Below are 12,272 nucleotides of genomic sequence, written 5' to 3' on the forward strand. Positions count from 1 at the left end.
ACTTGCGGAAGAAGGTATTCATTATCCGCATATTATTCTGTTCCGCAAACTCTACTAATAACTCTCCCCTGCTATTCCTAGTGCCTATGCCATATTCCCCCACTGCCTTGTCTCCAGCCTGCTTCTTGCCTACCTTGGCATTGAAATCACCCATCAGTATAGTGTATTTTGTTTTGACTTTACCCAATTGCCGATTCCACGTCTTCATAGAAGCTTTCGACTTCCTGGTCATCATGACTGGATGTAGGGGCGTAGACCTGTACAATCTTCATTTTGTACCTCTTATTAAGTTTCACAACAAGACCTGCCACCCTCTCGTTATTGCTGTAGAATTCCTGTATGTTACCAGCTATAGTCTTATTAATCAGGAATCCGACTCCTAGTTCTCGTCTCTCCGCTAAAACCCGGTAGCACAGGACTTGCCCGCTTTTTAGCACTGTATATGCTTCTTTTGGCCTCCTAACTTCACTGAGCCCTATTATATCTCATTTACTGCCCTCTAATTCCTCCAATAGCACTGCTAGACGCGCCTCACTAGATAACGTTTTAGCCTTAAACGTTGCCAGGTTCATATTCCAATGGCGGCCTGTCCGGAACCAGAGATTCTTAGCACCCTCTGGTGCGTCGCAGGTCTGACCGCCACCGTGGTCAGTTGCTTCGCAGCTGCTGGGGACTGAGGGCCGGGGTTTGATTGTTGTGTTCATATAGGAGGTTGTGGCCTAGTACTGCACCAGGGTGGCCAATCCTGCTCTGGTGAGGGAGTGCGTTACCGGTTCTGGTCACTGATATCAGGCCACACTCCAGGCCTGTTTATGCAATTTTATCAACACGCGGATTTATTTTTAATCCGATGGAAAATTGCGCGGCACCGGGATTCGAACCACGGACCGCTTGCACGCGAGGCAGGTGTTTTACCTTTATTAGTAGAGGAAAGTCTGTGCTGGCATCCGAGCACCAGCTTAATTGGTAGCACGTGTGGTTCCAGCTCTCTCTGGCTCCAATCTATTGATTGCAAAGACGTGATGATGAAGTGACAGTGATCCATGTCCTTCACAGCCACACTGGCTGAATTGTTAATTCCTGTTAATCTGTTAATTTCCTGAGAAACTATGCATTTTCAGTCACTTACAAGCATGATGCTGACAGGTATTTTGTAAGCAAACTGTTTTGGACATGCTGGATGATTTATTGAACCTTTTAATTAATTTGACTTAAAATCAAATGGCGCTGTCTTTCTCCATATCACTAGAAGAGGAATTTGGGCTAATTGGTTGTTTACACTTCTCTAATAACAGCACTTAAATCTATAGACGAGTATAGAATAGACATACAGGGCTCCCATCACATTCAAGGAAAATAAACCTCAACCTCAACCTCAATCTTTTGACACCTGGTGCAATTCTTTCCTGCAGTGACCGCAGAGACGGGCTCTCTGGCTTTAATAGGGATATGAATGCTGACATCTATGGGCACTGTAGCGCAACAGCCATATCATTGTAGATAATTTACTATAAAGAGTGAACAGCAAGATGCCTTGCATGCTTTTGGATTGTCAGTGACCATTTGTGCATTTTTGGGCAGCGCAGTTGCTGCAAAGGAGTGTGTGTCAAACAACGAAGGCCCTGACTAGGGGGAAACAGTAGTGCCTTGTACCACTGGTACCAATGGCAGCTGCCTCTCTTCTGCCAGTCACTGCCTCGACTGTGGTAAAATTTAGAGACGATATTGCTCCAGTAAAGCACTTAAGAGTGAATGGAAGTCTGTAAAAAAGATATGCCATACTGCTGGTGCTCTAGAAAACAATGGTACGGCTTATTTTTTTGGAAACTTGTTTTTTGGATGGGCTCACAATTAAAACATTCTTGTGAACCCATTCACAATTGTCGGTGAGTGTGCATATGCATGTTGATCTTTGAAACTGAACCTTTGTCTCTATTTAATGTTAAGATGTTTGAAGCTTTGCAATGTCACTTGAGACGTGATGTATGTCTAAATGAGCATTTCGAGAATGCAGACTGGAGACAGTGTGCAATAGATTATTTTATGCATCTCACATTTGCTTGTTTTGACTTATCAATAACCAGGTCAACATCGGTCAGAGGGATCTAAGCACAGTCATTGCTATCTTCAAAGAAAACTTGGAAGAAAAAGAAGTCATTGAGTCTCACAACCAAGGTACATTAAATGGCCCACATTTTTGCTTGTTGAAATGCAGTGCGGCTATGGGCAAGGATTTGTGCAGGACCTGACATGCCCTTCCCCATGTGCATTGACCCCTTGACGCTGCAGTGTCCACCCCACTGTCTCCACCTCTGATGGTTTCCCCAGCCCCTGCGGTTGACTCTGTCAAGAAGCTGGAGACTTTCCTGACAAGCTCAGTTGATGTCTACAAAAAGACAAATGTCTTTCTTGCCCTGGAAGGGCTGCACCTGGTGCTGTATACTGATGCAGAAGATGCTCAGGTAAGTCCTGCACTGCAGAAACAGGTCTTCAGCTTTGTGCAAAAGTTCAGCTGTCTACCGTGCTCAACTGTTGCGGCAAGAGCGAGTTTGAAGTGCTACAGCATGAAATAAGCGACTGCATTCAGGGACCTCGCTAGTTCAGAAATCATGTTCCATTGATTGAATGTGTGGTTGCTTCAGTTATACATTATTTTATCTTTTGAGCACTTGCAAGGCAAAAAAAAGGAATGCGGGCTTTCCTTTAATCAAGAGTAGATGTAAGCATTAAATGGCTAACGGCAAAGTAGGTTGCTTCGAGTACCGTATTTACTTGCATTATGATCGCACTCTCGTAATGATCACACCCCTGAATTTTGTAATCAAAATAAAATTTTTTTCTTTCCTGCATAATGATTGCACCCCGAACTTGCAGCAGCGATATGTCGTGTGCCATGGCTAACTGATGATGATCGTGCTTACCATCTGTCGAATGCTATGTGAATGACTCTTCAAGACTTACCAAGTGATCTGCATGCACCAAACAGATTCTTAAACAGATGCCCCGTTTCATTCCTTTTATCACTTTCTGCACTTCCAGGAAAAAAAAATCTACAACCGAACTTACCTTGGCTTTATTATTTGTAGGCCTTATAATGGTTGTGATCAACAACAACAGATAAAAAAGAGGGTGCCCTTCGATTTCTCTTGTCTGCACTTGTGGGCACACAACAAATCTCGAGTGGCAACAACAGTAGCCATGTTTACATTGGTACATTTGAAGTGTACCTTATTCATATGCCGGAACTTGTAACACAGCTAAGATATTCGCCCATCCTTAACATAAACGTGCCGTATTAGGATTGTAGTGAAGACAAATGCCGCAGCTTTCATAACAAGCCCGCCATGTGTTTCTATGTGAGCATGCCTATCTCTGTTTCTTTCCCCTAAAGGTAGACATGGCTATGTTATTGCTGCAAACTTGCCAATATTAACGACATTACTCATTATTGATACAGAAACTGTTTCAATGCACGTAATGTACTCGCAAGAAAAAAAAAATATCCTTTGGCACGTTCGGCTAGAATGTACTAGAATATGCTTGAGAGGGACAAGTGGCTGGGGTGGCGCATGCTTTGCAGTGAGGCGCAAGGCGACGAGAAACACTGTAGGGGTGCTGCGATCAAAGTGGATTGGGCCGCATCGAGGTTACGCCTTTGGAAACTGCTGGCGATACTTCTCGGAAGGGCCATTTGTGCTACTTCGCACACTGGTATATGTGTTCAGACCGCTCAAACAATGTTTATAATTGATATGACATGTATTTAGGCCTTGGTAATAAATGCCTTTCTTCCCTTTCTTTATTTCACTTCATATTATTTTAATGCTGCTCAGGGCTTGTGCGTGCATTGCGGCCGCATGGTCGGCTTTCATTCTGCTATGTTGTTGTAAGGTTCCCTTTGGAGAACAAATGTTTTTATTTTTCAAGCAGCATGTATCTCTCCTGTCTTATTTTTGCACATATAGTTTTCCATCAGTAGGTCTTGCGAAACACAGACGGGAAAACGTGTAAACTTCCTGCTTGCCACTTCAAACAAATAAAGCATATCTGCCCCATCTGGTGCCCTGTATACAGATTTATGGGAAGTATTCTTTAGGAAAAGTAAACAAAATGCAGTGCAACATTCCATTCATGTTTCTGTCTTCCTTGTGTAACAGAATGCGGAATAATTGGTACAGGTTCTTTTATTGTGGTCGGACTTAGGGCGCCCAAAACAGCTTTATGTAGCCATTATATATGCTAATCTTTGGCCCGTAAGCCATGTGACATTTTTTTGTTCAGTCCATGCTTAACAACAACAACAACAGAAAGAAAGAAAGTGGCGGGGTAGCCTAATTAGAGGCTACTTAGTGGATATTGTTACGGGGGCAAAAGAGAACAAGATCGTCGACGGTGAAGATGATGAAGTGGCAACAGCCTCTCGGGATCGTTGGCTGCTCTCTATATACACCTTGTAAATACACCGTGTAAATATTTTTATACCTGTGACATTTTGGTGGAGGTGCGGAGTACGCGTCTTCGCCACGGAGCTCCACAGCGGACGTCTCACCCAGCCCGCGACCATGCTTCCGGTGGAAGGCGCCGCATCTGGAGCAGCAATGCCGACTACGCATGCCCAGCACATTGCTCTACCTCAGCTGCAAGACCCCGGCAAGTTCACTGGCCTCGATGGTGTTGGCGTTGAAGAATGGTTGAAGATGTATGAGCGCATCAGCAAGGTGAGCAGGTGGGATCCGACCATAATGCTGGCCAATGTCGTGTTCCACCTCGGAGGAACACCGCGAACATGGTTTTACACACACGAGGAAGGGCTAACGAGCTGGACTTGTTCAATGGAAAACTGTCCGACGTTTTTGGTAATCCGACTGGTCGACAACTAGCTGCCAAGCAACAACTTGCCATGCGTGCCCTAACTGCTACCGAGTCGTATCCCTCCTATATTCTGGACGTCCTGGCCCTCTGTCATAAAATCGACACGTCCACGCCAGAGGCGGACAAGGTTGGACACATTATCAAAGGCATTGTGGACGATGCATTCAAGCTTCTGGTCTTCAGAAACTTATCGACTATTGACGTCATCATGAAGGAATGCCGCCATTTCGAGCACGCGAAGAGTCGTCGTATATACAATCATTTTACACGGCTTCCAAATAGTGCAGCGACCTCTTCCTGAACCAACCCCACCGACCAATCTAGCTTGCCACCGCCAAGCGAAAATGTGACCCGAATTGTACGCCACTAACTCGAAGCAGCGTTTCCTGCCTCACCTCAACAGACATCTTGGAACAACACTACTGAGATAATATCGTTGATCCAGTCCGTCGTTAGCCAGGAAATTGCTAATATGGATCTTCCCAGCACCTGCTCCTTGAGTCGCCATGACACCGGCCCTGCTCCTATGGCTCGATCCTACCGTAGTCCACCTCACAGTGTCCGTTATCCCTGCACTAACAGGAATCCCTTGGACTGGCGTACACCTGACGACAGGCCGATTTGTTTCTGTTGCGGACGAATCGGTTACATTTCCCATCACTGCCGGAGCCGTTGGCTGTCCCCTCCTCGAAACACCTTCCGGAATTAAAGTTTGCCCTGAAGTTCCTCACCTCGTCGCTTCTACGATGCTTCCGACGCCACTACCTCAACTCGCCGCTACGCTCGCTCGCTGTCGCCTCAACGTCACCAGCCACGTACGCCCCAGCTTCACCACTTGCCGTCGCCGACCTACCCAGGACCGTCCCAGCAGGAAAACTAGGCAATGTGGCACCTCGAGGTGGTGCTGCAATGTCGGATTCACCGCAAAATACTCCTTTGACGCTGTTTACAAGACGTAACCTCCTTGGTGTCCAAGTTGATGGGACACCCGTCACAGCCTTCATAGATACCGAAGCACATACAGTGAAACCTCGTTAAACCGTAGTCGGCCGGAGCTCGGAAAAAGTACGTACTAAACGGTAGTACTGTTTAACCGAAATAGCATGAGATCGCCCACTTACCTGTAGAAAACAGAACTCAGAGAGAGTGCGATGAAAGGGGAAAAAACATGCAGTATTTATTCACTTCGCGCGACATAAGTGTTATTTTAGTTTGATGCCGCGGCGGCCTAGCACGACGACAGCAGCCTCAAACTTACTCAAGCTGCGTGCCAGCTTCTCAGCCAGCCCCCCCTCCTCTCGGCAAACATTCGCACAGCAGATTCCTCGTTGGCGTTACGTATTCTCCGTGCACGCGCTAGTGCTGCATAAGTTCCGGGGCGCCTTTTTCATTGCCGGGTGCCGGAGTTTGGAAAACTTTTCATTTGGAATAGTTACGTTATCGCGCCCCTGTTCTCGTTGCGACGATTGCATTCACGAGGCTGACGTAACGCGCAACTTCTGCCACTGTCGGGCCTGAATCGCCCGTGCTGTCGCTTTCCGTGTCGTCCTCACCACTGTCGCTAGTCGACACTTCGGCAACAACAGAGGCAACGATGGCGAAAAGTCGAACCTCGTAGCCGACATCTCTTCGCGGTCGCAGCAGCGCTGCCGAGCAACTTCGCATTCCAAATGCCACACACTGTAGTCAACAGCAGATCCATGTCGCGGGCCAGCGCCGACTCTTCATGTCACGTTCGATAGCACGGACAATGTCTAATTTTTCTTCTATGCTGAGCACCCGGCGTCTTTTTTATCCGAGCTTCGGCATGACGCGAGTCCTCGCTTGCACGACGCCATAACGCTCTCTCGCTCTCTGGCACGGCGTCGAAATGATGTTGATGTTGATGCGGCTTCACTTGCAAACGCACAGGGCGCTTGGAGGCCGTTGTACCGATCTCTGAGGCTTGTTGTTCTGCCGGACCGCCCGGTGGAGACGACGCACCGCCGTGTTTGCGCGGCGAAAAGTGGAAACGCTACGTTTTAACCGATGCGTACGCAATAAGCTGGTACGGTTTATGCGGATACTAAATACATTATGTTCAATGGCCGCTGAGTCGGGAATTGACTTTACTACTTTTAAACCGAAACTACTGTTTAAGCGGGTACGGTTTAACGAGGTTTTACTGTATATCGATTATGACCAGCCACCTATGCCGCCATTTAAAGAAAATTGTTACGCCTGCCGTTACTTGGTTTGTACGGATCGCTGATGGTAGCACGATGACCGTGGTCGGAATGTGTACTGCACGTGTGAGCATTTCCCGCCGCCATACTGTCGTCCTTTTCACTGTGCTTGACCAATGCGCCCATGACCTCATACTAGGCCTAGACTTCCTCTTTGCCCATTCAGCGCTCATCGACTGTTCCTCAAGTACTGTGCGTCTTGACCTGCCTCTAGTGGATGTTCCTCCAACACCACACAAAATTCGCCTAAGACCGACTGATTTTGTTCACGCTCCACCAAAGGTGTTGACATACATCGAAATGTCGCCTTCTCCGCCAGTGCTCAATGGTGATTACATCTCCGCTCCCATAACTGCCATCGTTCTCACCCACGTTACTGTCCTGCATACAATCCTGAAGGTCACAGACAATCGCACATATCTCCCTGTGGTGAATTTTGGGCTCGCTAAGGAAACTCTGCCTAAAGATATCACCCTGGCTACAATCACTGCTTTAGAAGTTAGTTGCGTTGAGACTTTTGCTGTCGATGCTTCCTGTGAGCCTTTCCGGGCTGACAAATGTATTGACAACGACATTAGGAAAATGATTGCCCCGAATCTCACTCCTACGGAGACTGAACAGCTCTGCAGCCTATTGCTTTCCTACAAGGAGATATTCGACTTGAACAACCGACCCTTAGGCCAGATGTCACTTGTCAAACATCGTATCCATACAGGAAATAATCCACCCATCCATTGGCGATCCTACCGAGTCTCAGCTTCAGAGCGTCATGTCATCAAAACAGAAGTAGACAAGATTCTAGCGAAAGACATCATTGAGCCATCGTCAAGTCCCTGGGCATCCCCTGTCGTGCAGGTCAAAAAGAAGGACGGCTTATGGAGATTCTGCGTTGATTACCACCACCTCAACCGCATCACGAAGAAGGACGTCTACCCACTACCTCGTATCGATGACGTCCTCGATTGCCTATACAGGGCACAGTATTTTTCGTCCATCGACCTACGGTCCAGATATTGGCAAATCGCTGTCGATGATCTAGATCGTGAAAAGACCGCCTTTATAACACCTGATGGTCTTTACCACTTCAAAGCTATGCCTTTTGGGCTATGCAACGCTCCGGCTACCTTTGAGTGTATGATGGACTCATTACTCCAAGGATTCAAGTGGTCGACTTGTCTCTGCTACGTGGATGATGTTATTGTGTTCTCGCCCTCATTCAGCACACACATTGAGCGCCTTTCAGCTGTACTTGCCGTCTTTCGCAAGGCCGGTCTACAGCTTAACTTTAAGAAATGTAACTTTGGCCATCGTGAGATTACTGTTCTTGGACATTTCGTCAATGCGACTGGCATCCGACCAAACCCAGAGAAAATTCGCGCCGTGAAAGTGTTTCCTGTTCCACGGTGCGCAAAAGATGTCCGAAGTTTCGTGGGCCTTTGCTCTTACTTCCGCTGCTTTGTTAAAAATTTTGCCACCATTGCACACCCTCTCACAGATTTCCTGAAAAAAAGTGTGCCGTTTTCATGGGGATCCTCTCAGGCCACCGCCTTTTCGTGCCTTACCACAATGCTCACCACCCCACCGATTCTAGGACACTCCGATACATCAGCCCCAACAGAGGTGCGCACCGATGTCAGTGGGTACGGAATTGGTGCCGTCTTGGCAAAAGTTCAACATAACCATGAACGTGTCATCGCGTACGCTAGCCGTCTTTTGTCACCTGCGGAGCGGAACTACTCTATTACCAGCATATTACGGCATATTGTACCGACACAGTTTTCATCCAGACGGTCCTCCCCTTCTCCTTGTCGTCCCTCAACACCTCCACTCAACCGTGCTTCAGGAGCTTCATGACGCCCCAACTGCTGGACACCTTGGGTTTGCTTGCACTTACGACCACGTGCGCCACCGTTTCTACTGGCCCGGCCTCGCACGTTCCGCACAGCGCTATGTAGCTGCTTGCAAGCCCTGTCAACATTGCAAAAAGCCAGCGACGCTTCCTGCCGGGTACGTACAGTCGATCGACATTCCACCTGAGCCATTCTTTCACGTGGGTTTGGATCTCCTTGGCCCTTTCCCCAAGTCCAACTCCGGCAACAGGTGGATCGCTGTCGCTACTGATTGCGCGACGCGCTATGCCATCACTCGGGCACTTCCCACGAGCTGCGCAACCAACGTCGCAGATTTCCTACTCCAGGATATCATTTTAGTACATGGCGCCCCGCGACAGCTCCTTACTGACCGCGGCCGCACTTTCCTCTCCCAAGTCATTGCCGATATCCTACGCTCATGTTCAACCAAGCACAAACTGGCTACCTCCTATCATTCCCAGACCAACGGCCTTACTGAGCGAGTTAGTCGGAACACTACTGACATGCTATTGAAATACGTTTGACCCGACCGCAAGGACTGGGATGTGGCGTTCCCTTATGTCACGTTCGCCTGTAATTCATCACGCCACGATACTGCTGGGTATTCCCCCTGTTAGTTACTCTTCGGTTGTGACCCTGTCTTACCATAGGACAATTTAGTCCCCTTGACACAGGATTTGAGGACCAAGTATGCCCGCGACGCCATCACCAACGCTGACCATGCGCGCCAGCTTGCCCGTACTCATCTGTTGGCATCGCAGGAATCTCAACGGCACACTTAAAATCGTCGCCATCGGGACACATATTTTCCACCAGGCTCTCTCGTGCTACTTTGGTCCTCTTGCCACCGAGTGGGGCTCTCTGAGAAACTCCTTCAGTGCTACAAAGGCCCCACCGTGTTCTACGTCAAGTGACCAATGTCACTTACGAGATAATCACCGAGACCTCCATCATGCCACCTGGTTCCACATCACCTGACGTTGTACATGTCTCTCGGCTTAAGCCTTACTATGCCCTCACCGACGGCCCCGTCTGAAGCACCGGGACGGTGCTTTTTCTGCTGGGGGTCGTGTTACGGTGACAAAAGAAAACAAGAACGTCGATGGTGAAGACGACGAAGTGGCAACAGCCTCTCGGGATCCTTGGCTGCTGTTTATATACACCTTGTAAATACGACATGTAAATAGTTTTATACCCGTGACAATATGGTAGTGCGCTGCTAAACTCGGGCTCGCGGGTTCAAACCAGGTTGCGGAATTCGATGGGAACAAAATGAAAAAAACACTTGTGTGCTTCTGTTCAGATGCAGATTGAAGAACCCCAGGTGGTGAGAACTGAACAGGGTGATTAATAATCTTATTGCCAGACATAAAATGCCAGAATTTATTTTAAAAAAGAACAAGAAAGAAGAGAAGGTAGCTGCGTCCTTTGCCTTCTTTCTAGGGACTTATATTTCATACCTGAATATAATGCCGCTGTTCAGAACTGTTAAGTCCGCTTAACTAAGCAGCATCTCTATTATAAACGGCTGCTTTCAGTTATCAGGTGCTCTATCATAAGGACAATAATGAAGCAATTAAAGGAACGGCATGTCTCACATAGATACTTGTCTCACATAGATATTTGTAGATCTGCTGTGTTCGTTGAAGAAGATAGGTGTGGTACGACATCGGGCGCCCAGTTTTAATAGGTTGCACACATAGTGAGACTAAAAAAAATGTGTTCCTTGCCTGAATCTAGTTAGCATACTTACAGGCTGCCCCAAAACGGTGTGTTTATATTGAATGACAGCTGGGAACTTGTTCAACAGAACCAATTAACACCTGTGCATTAATTCTCTCAGGATTTGTTGCACCTCTGTGCAACAGCTACGATTCTCCAGCAACACAATAATTTGAAATAAGAGTCCTCACTTACATCGGGCCCTCACCTTCAAGACTTTAAAAGTGCTGTTTGGCATTATATTAGAACGGAAACGGCTATTTGATAATTTTTGATAGTGAATTCTGAAGTCGAATACGATCTGAACAGCAAATAACATTTGATTAGATTTTGCCTGCTGGCATGTTAAGGGAGCGCCAGACAAGCCACAGAGATTACCTACATTGGTAAAGAGTTTCCGGTCTCCCAGCTTCAGTAGGAGTCCATAGGCAATGTTTTTTCTCTAACACTGTTGTTCATATTAACTTACAATAATTACCATGATTCCATTGCTTGGAAAGTCACTTGGCTCACCTGGTGCTGGTGGAGATTTTAAAAGAAACATCCTTATTCCGGTGGGAGTTTTCACTTTTTCAAAAAAATCAGTGAATTTGGGATACTTGATAATTTTTCTCTTACATATATGTCGTGGATATATATATATATATATATATATATATATATATATATATATATATATATATATATATATATATATATATATATATATATATATATATATATATCCTTAGATTTACCTAGAAGTGCATTGGTCATCTGCATCTTTTTGTGCCATGCAGTTAGCCTGGTTTATTTCACTATAATATTATTACGTAGGAAGACACAGACGGAAACCTATATACAAGTATATTTATAAGGAAATACGCCGCACTTGGCCAAGAGGCAACAGCCTGCGCTAGCCTCTAATCTTCGTCGTCGTCTTCACACTGCTCGCCTCTTCGTTATCGCAAATACTGTTCCGTAGCACTACCCCCAGCGGCAAAAGCGCCGTCCCGGAGCCACTAAAGGCCGGATTCGGAAGCATTGTAGTATGCCTTGAGCCTACTGACGTGCACGACATCACTAGATGCCGAACTCACTGGAACAATTTTGTACGTCACAGGCGTCACCTGGCGCAGCACGCGCCAGGGCCCTGTGTACCGCGATAGGACCTTTTCTAAAAGTTCGACGTGACAGGAGGGCGACCACAGGAGCATGCGCGCATCAGGCAAAAACTGTACGTCACGGTGGGGGCATTGTACTGACGCTGCTGAGTGGTTTGCGAGGCCTTCAGTTGAGTACGGGCCAGCTGGCGTGCATGGTCGGCGAGGGCGATGGCTTCGCGCGCATACTCGCTTGTTGACATCGCAGCAGGAGGAAGTGTCGTGTCTAGGGGCAAGGTTGGTTTGCGACCATACAGTAGATAAAATGAAGAAATTTCGGCGGTGTCGTGCCGGAAAGAATTATACGCAAATGTGACGTAAGGAAGGGCAATGTCCAAGTCGTGGTGGTCCTTGGAAGCGTACTTGGACAGCATATCAATAAAAGTACGGTTTCACTGCTCTGTCAGGCCATTGGTTTGAGGATGGTACGAGGTAGTCGA

At 47.2% G+C, this 12,272-nt stretch overlaps 1 protein-coding gene across 3 annotated transcripts in view; it reads left to right on the forward strand.

Moving 5' to 3' along the window:
• LOC142586048 (intermembrane lipid transfer protein VPS13A-like) overlaps positions 1 to 12,272 on the forward strand; it is a 935,034-nt gene that overhangs the window by 279,878 nt on the left and 642,884 nt on the right. For all 3 annotated transcript variants that reach the window (XM_075697293.1, XM_075697294.1, XM_075697295.1), the window contains 2 exons: positions 2,085 to 2,175; positions 2,290 to 2,462. In XM_075697293.1, the coding sequence (XP_075553408.1) occupies positions 2,085 to 2,175; positions 2,290 to 2,462 (264 nt within the window). The remainder of the gene's footprint in view (positions 1 to 2,084; positions 2,176 to 2,289; positions 2,463 to 12,272) is intronic.

The sequence above is a fragment of the Dermacentor variabilis genome, chromosome 6, assembly GCF_050947875.1.
Source record: "Dermacentor variabilis isolate Ectoservices chromosome 6, ASM5094787v1, whole genome shotgun sequence".
Taxonomy (NCBI): Eukaryota; Metazoa; Arthropoda; class Arachnida; order Ixodida; family Ixodidae; genus Dermacentor; species Dermacentor variabilis.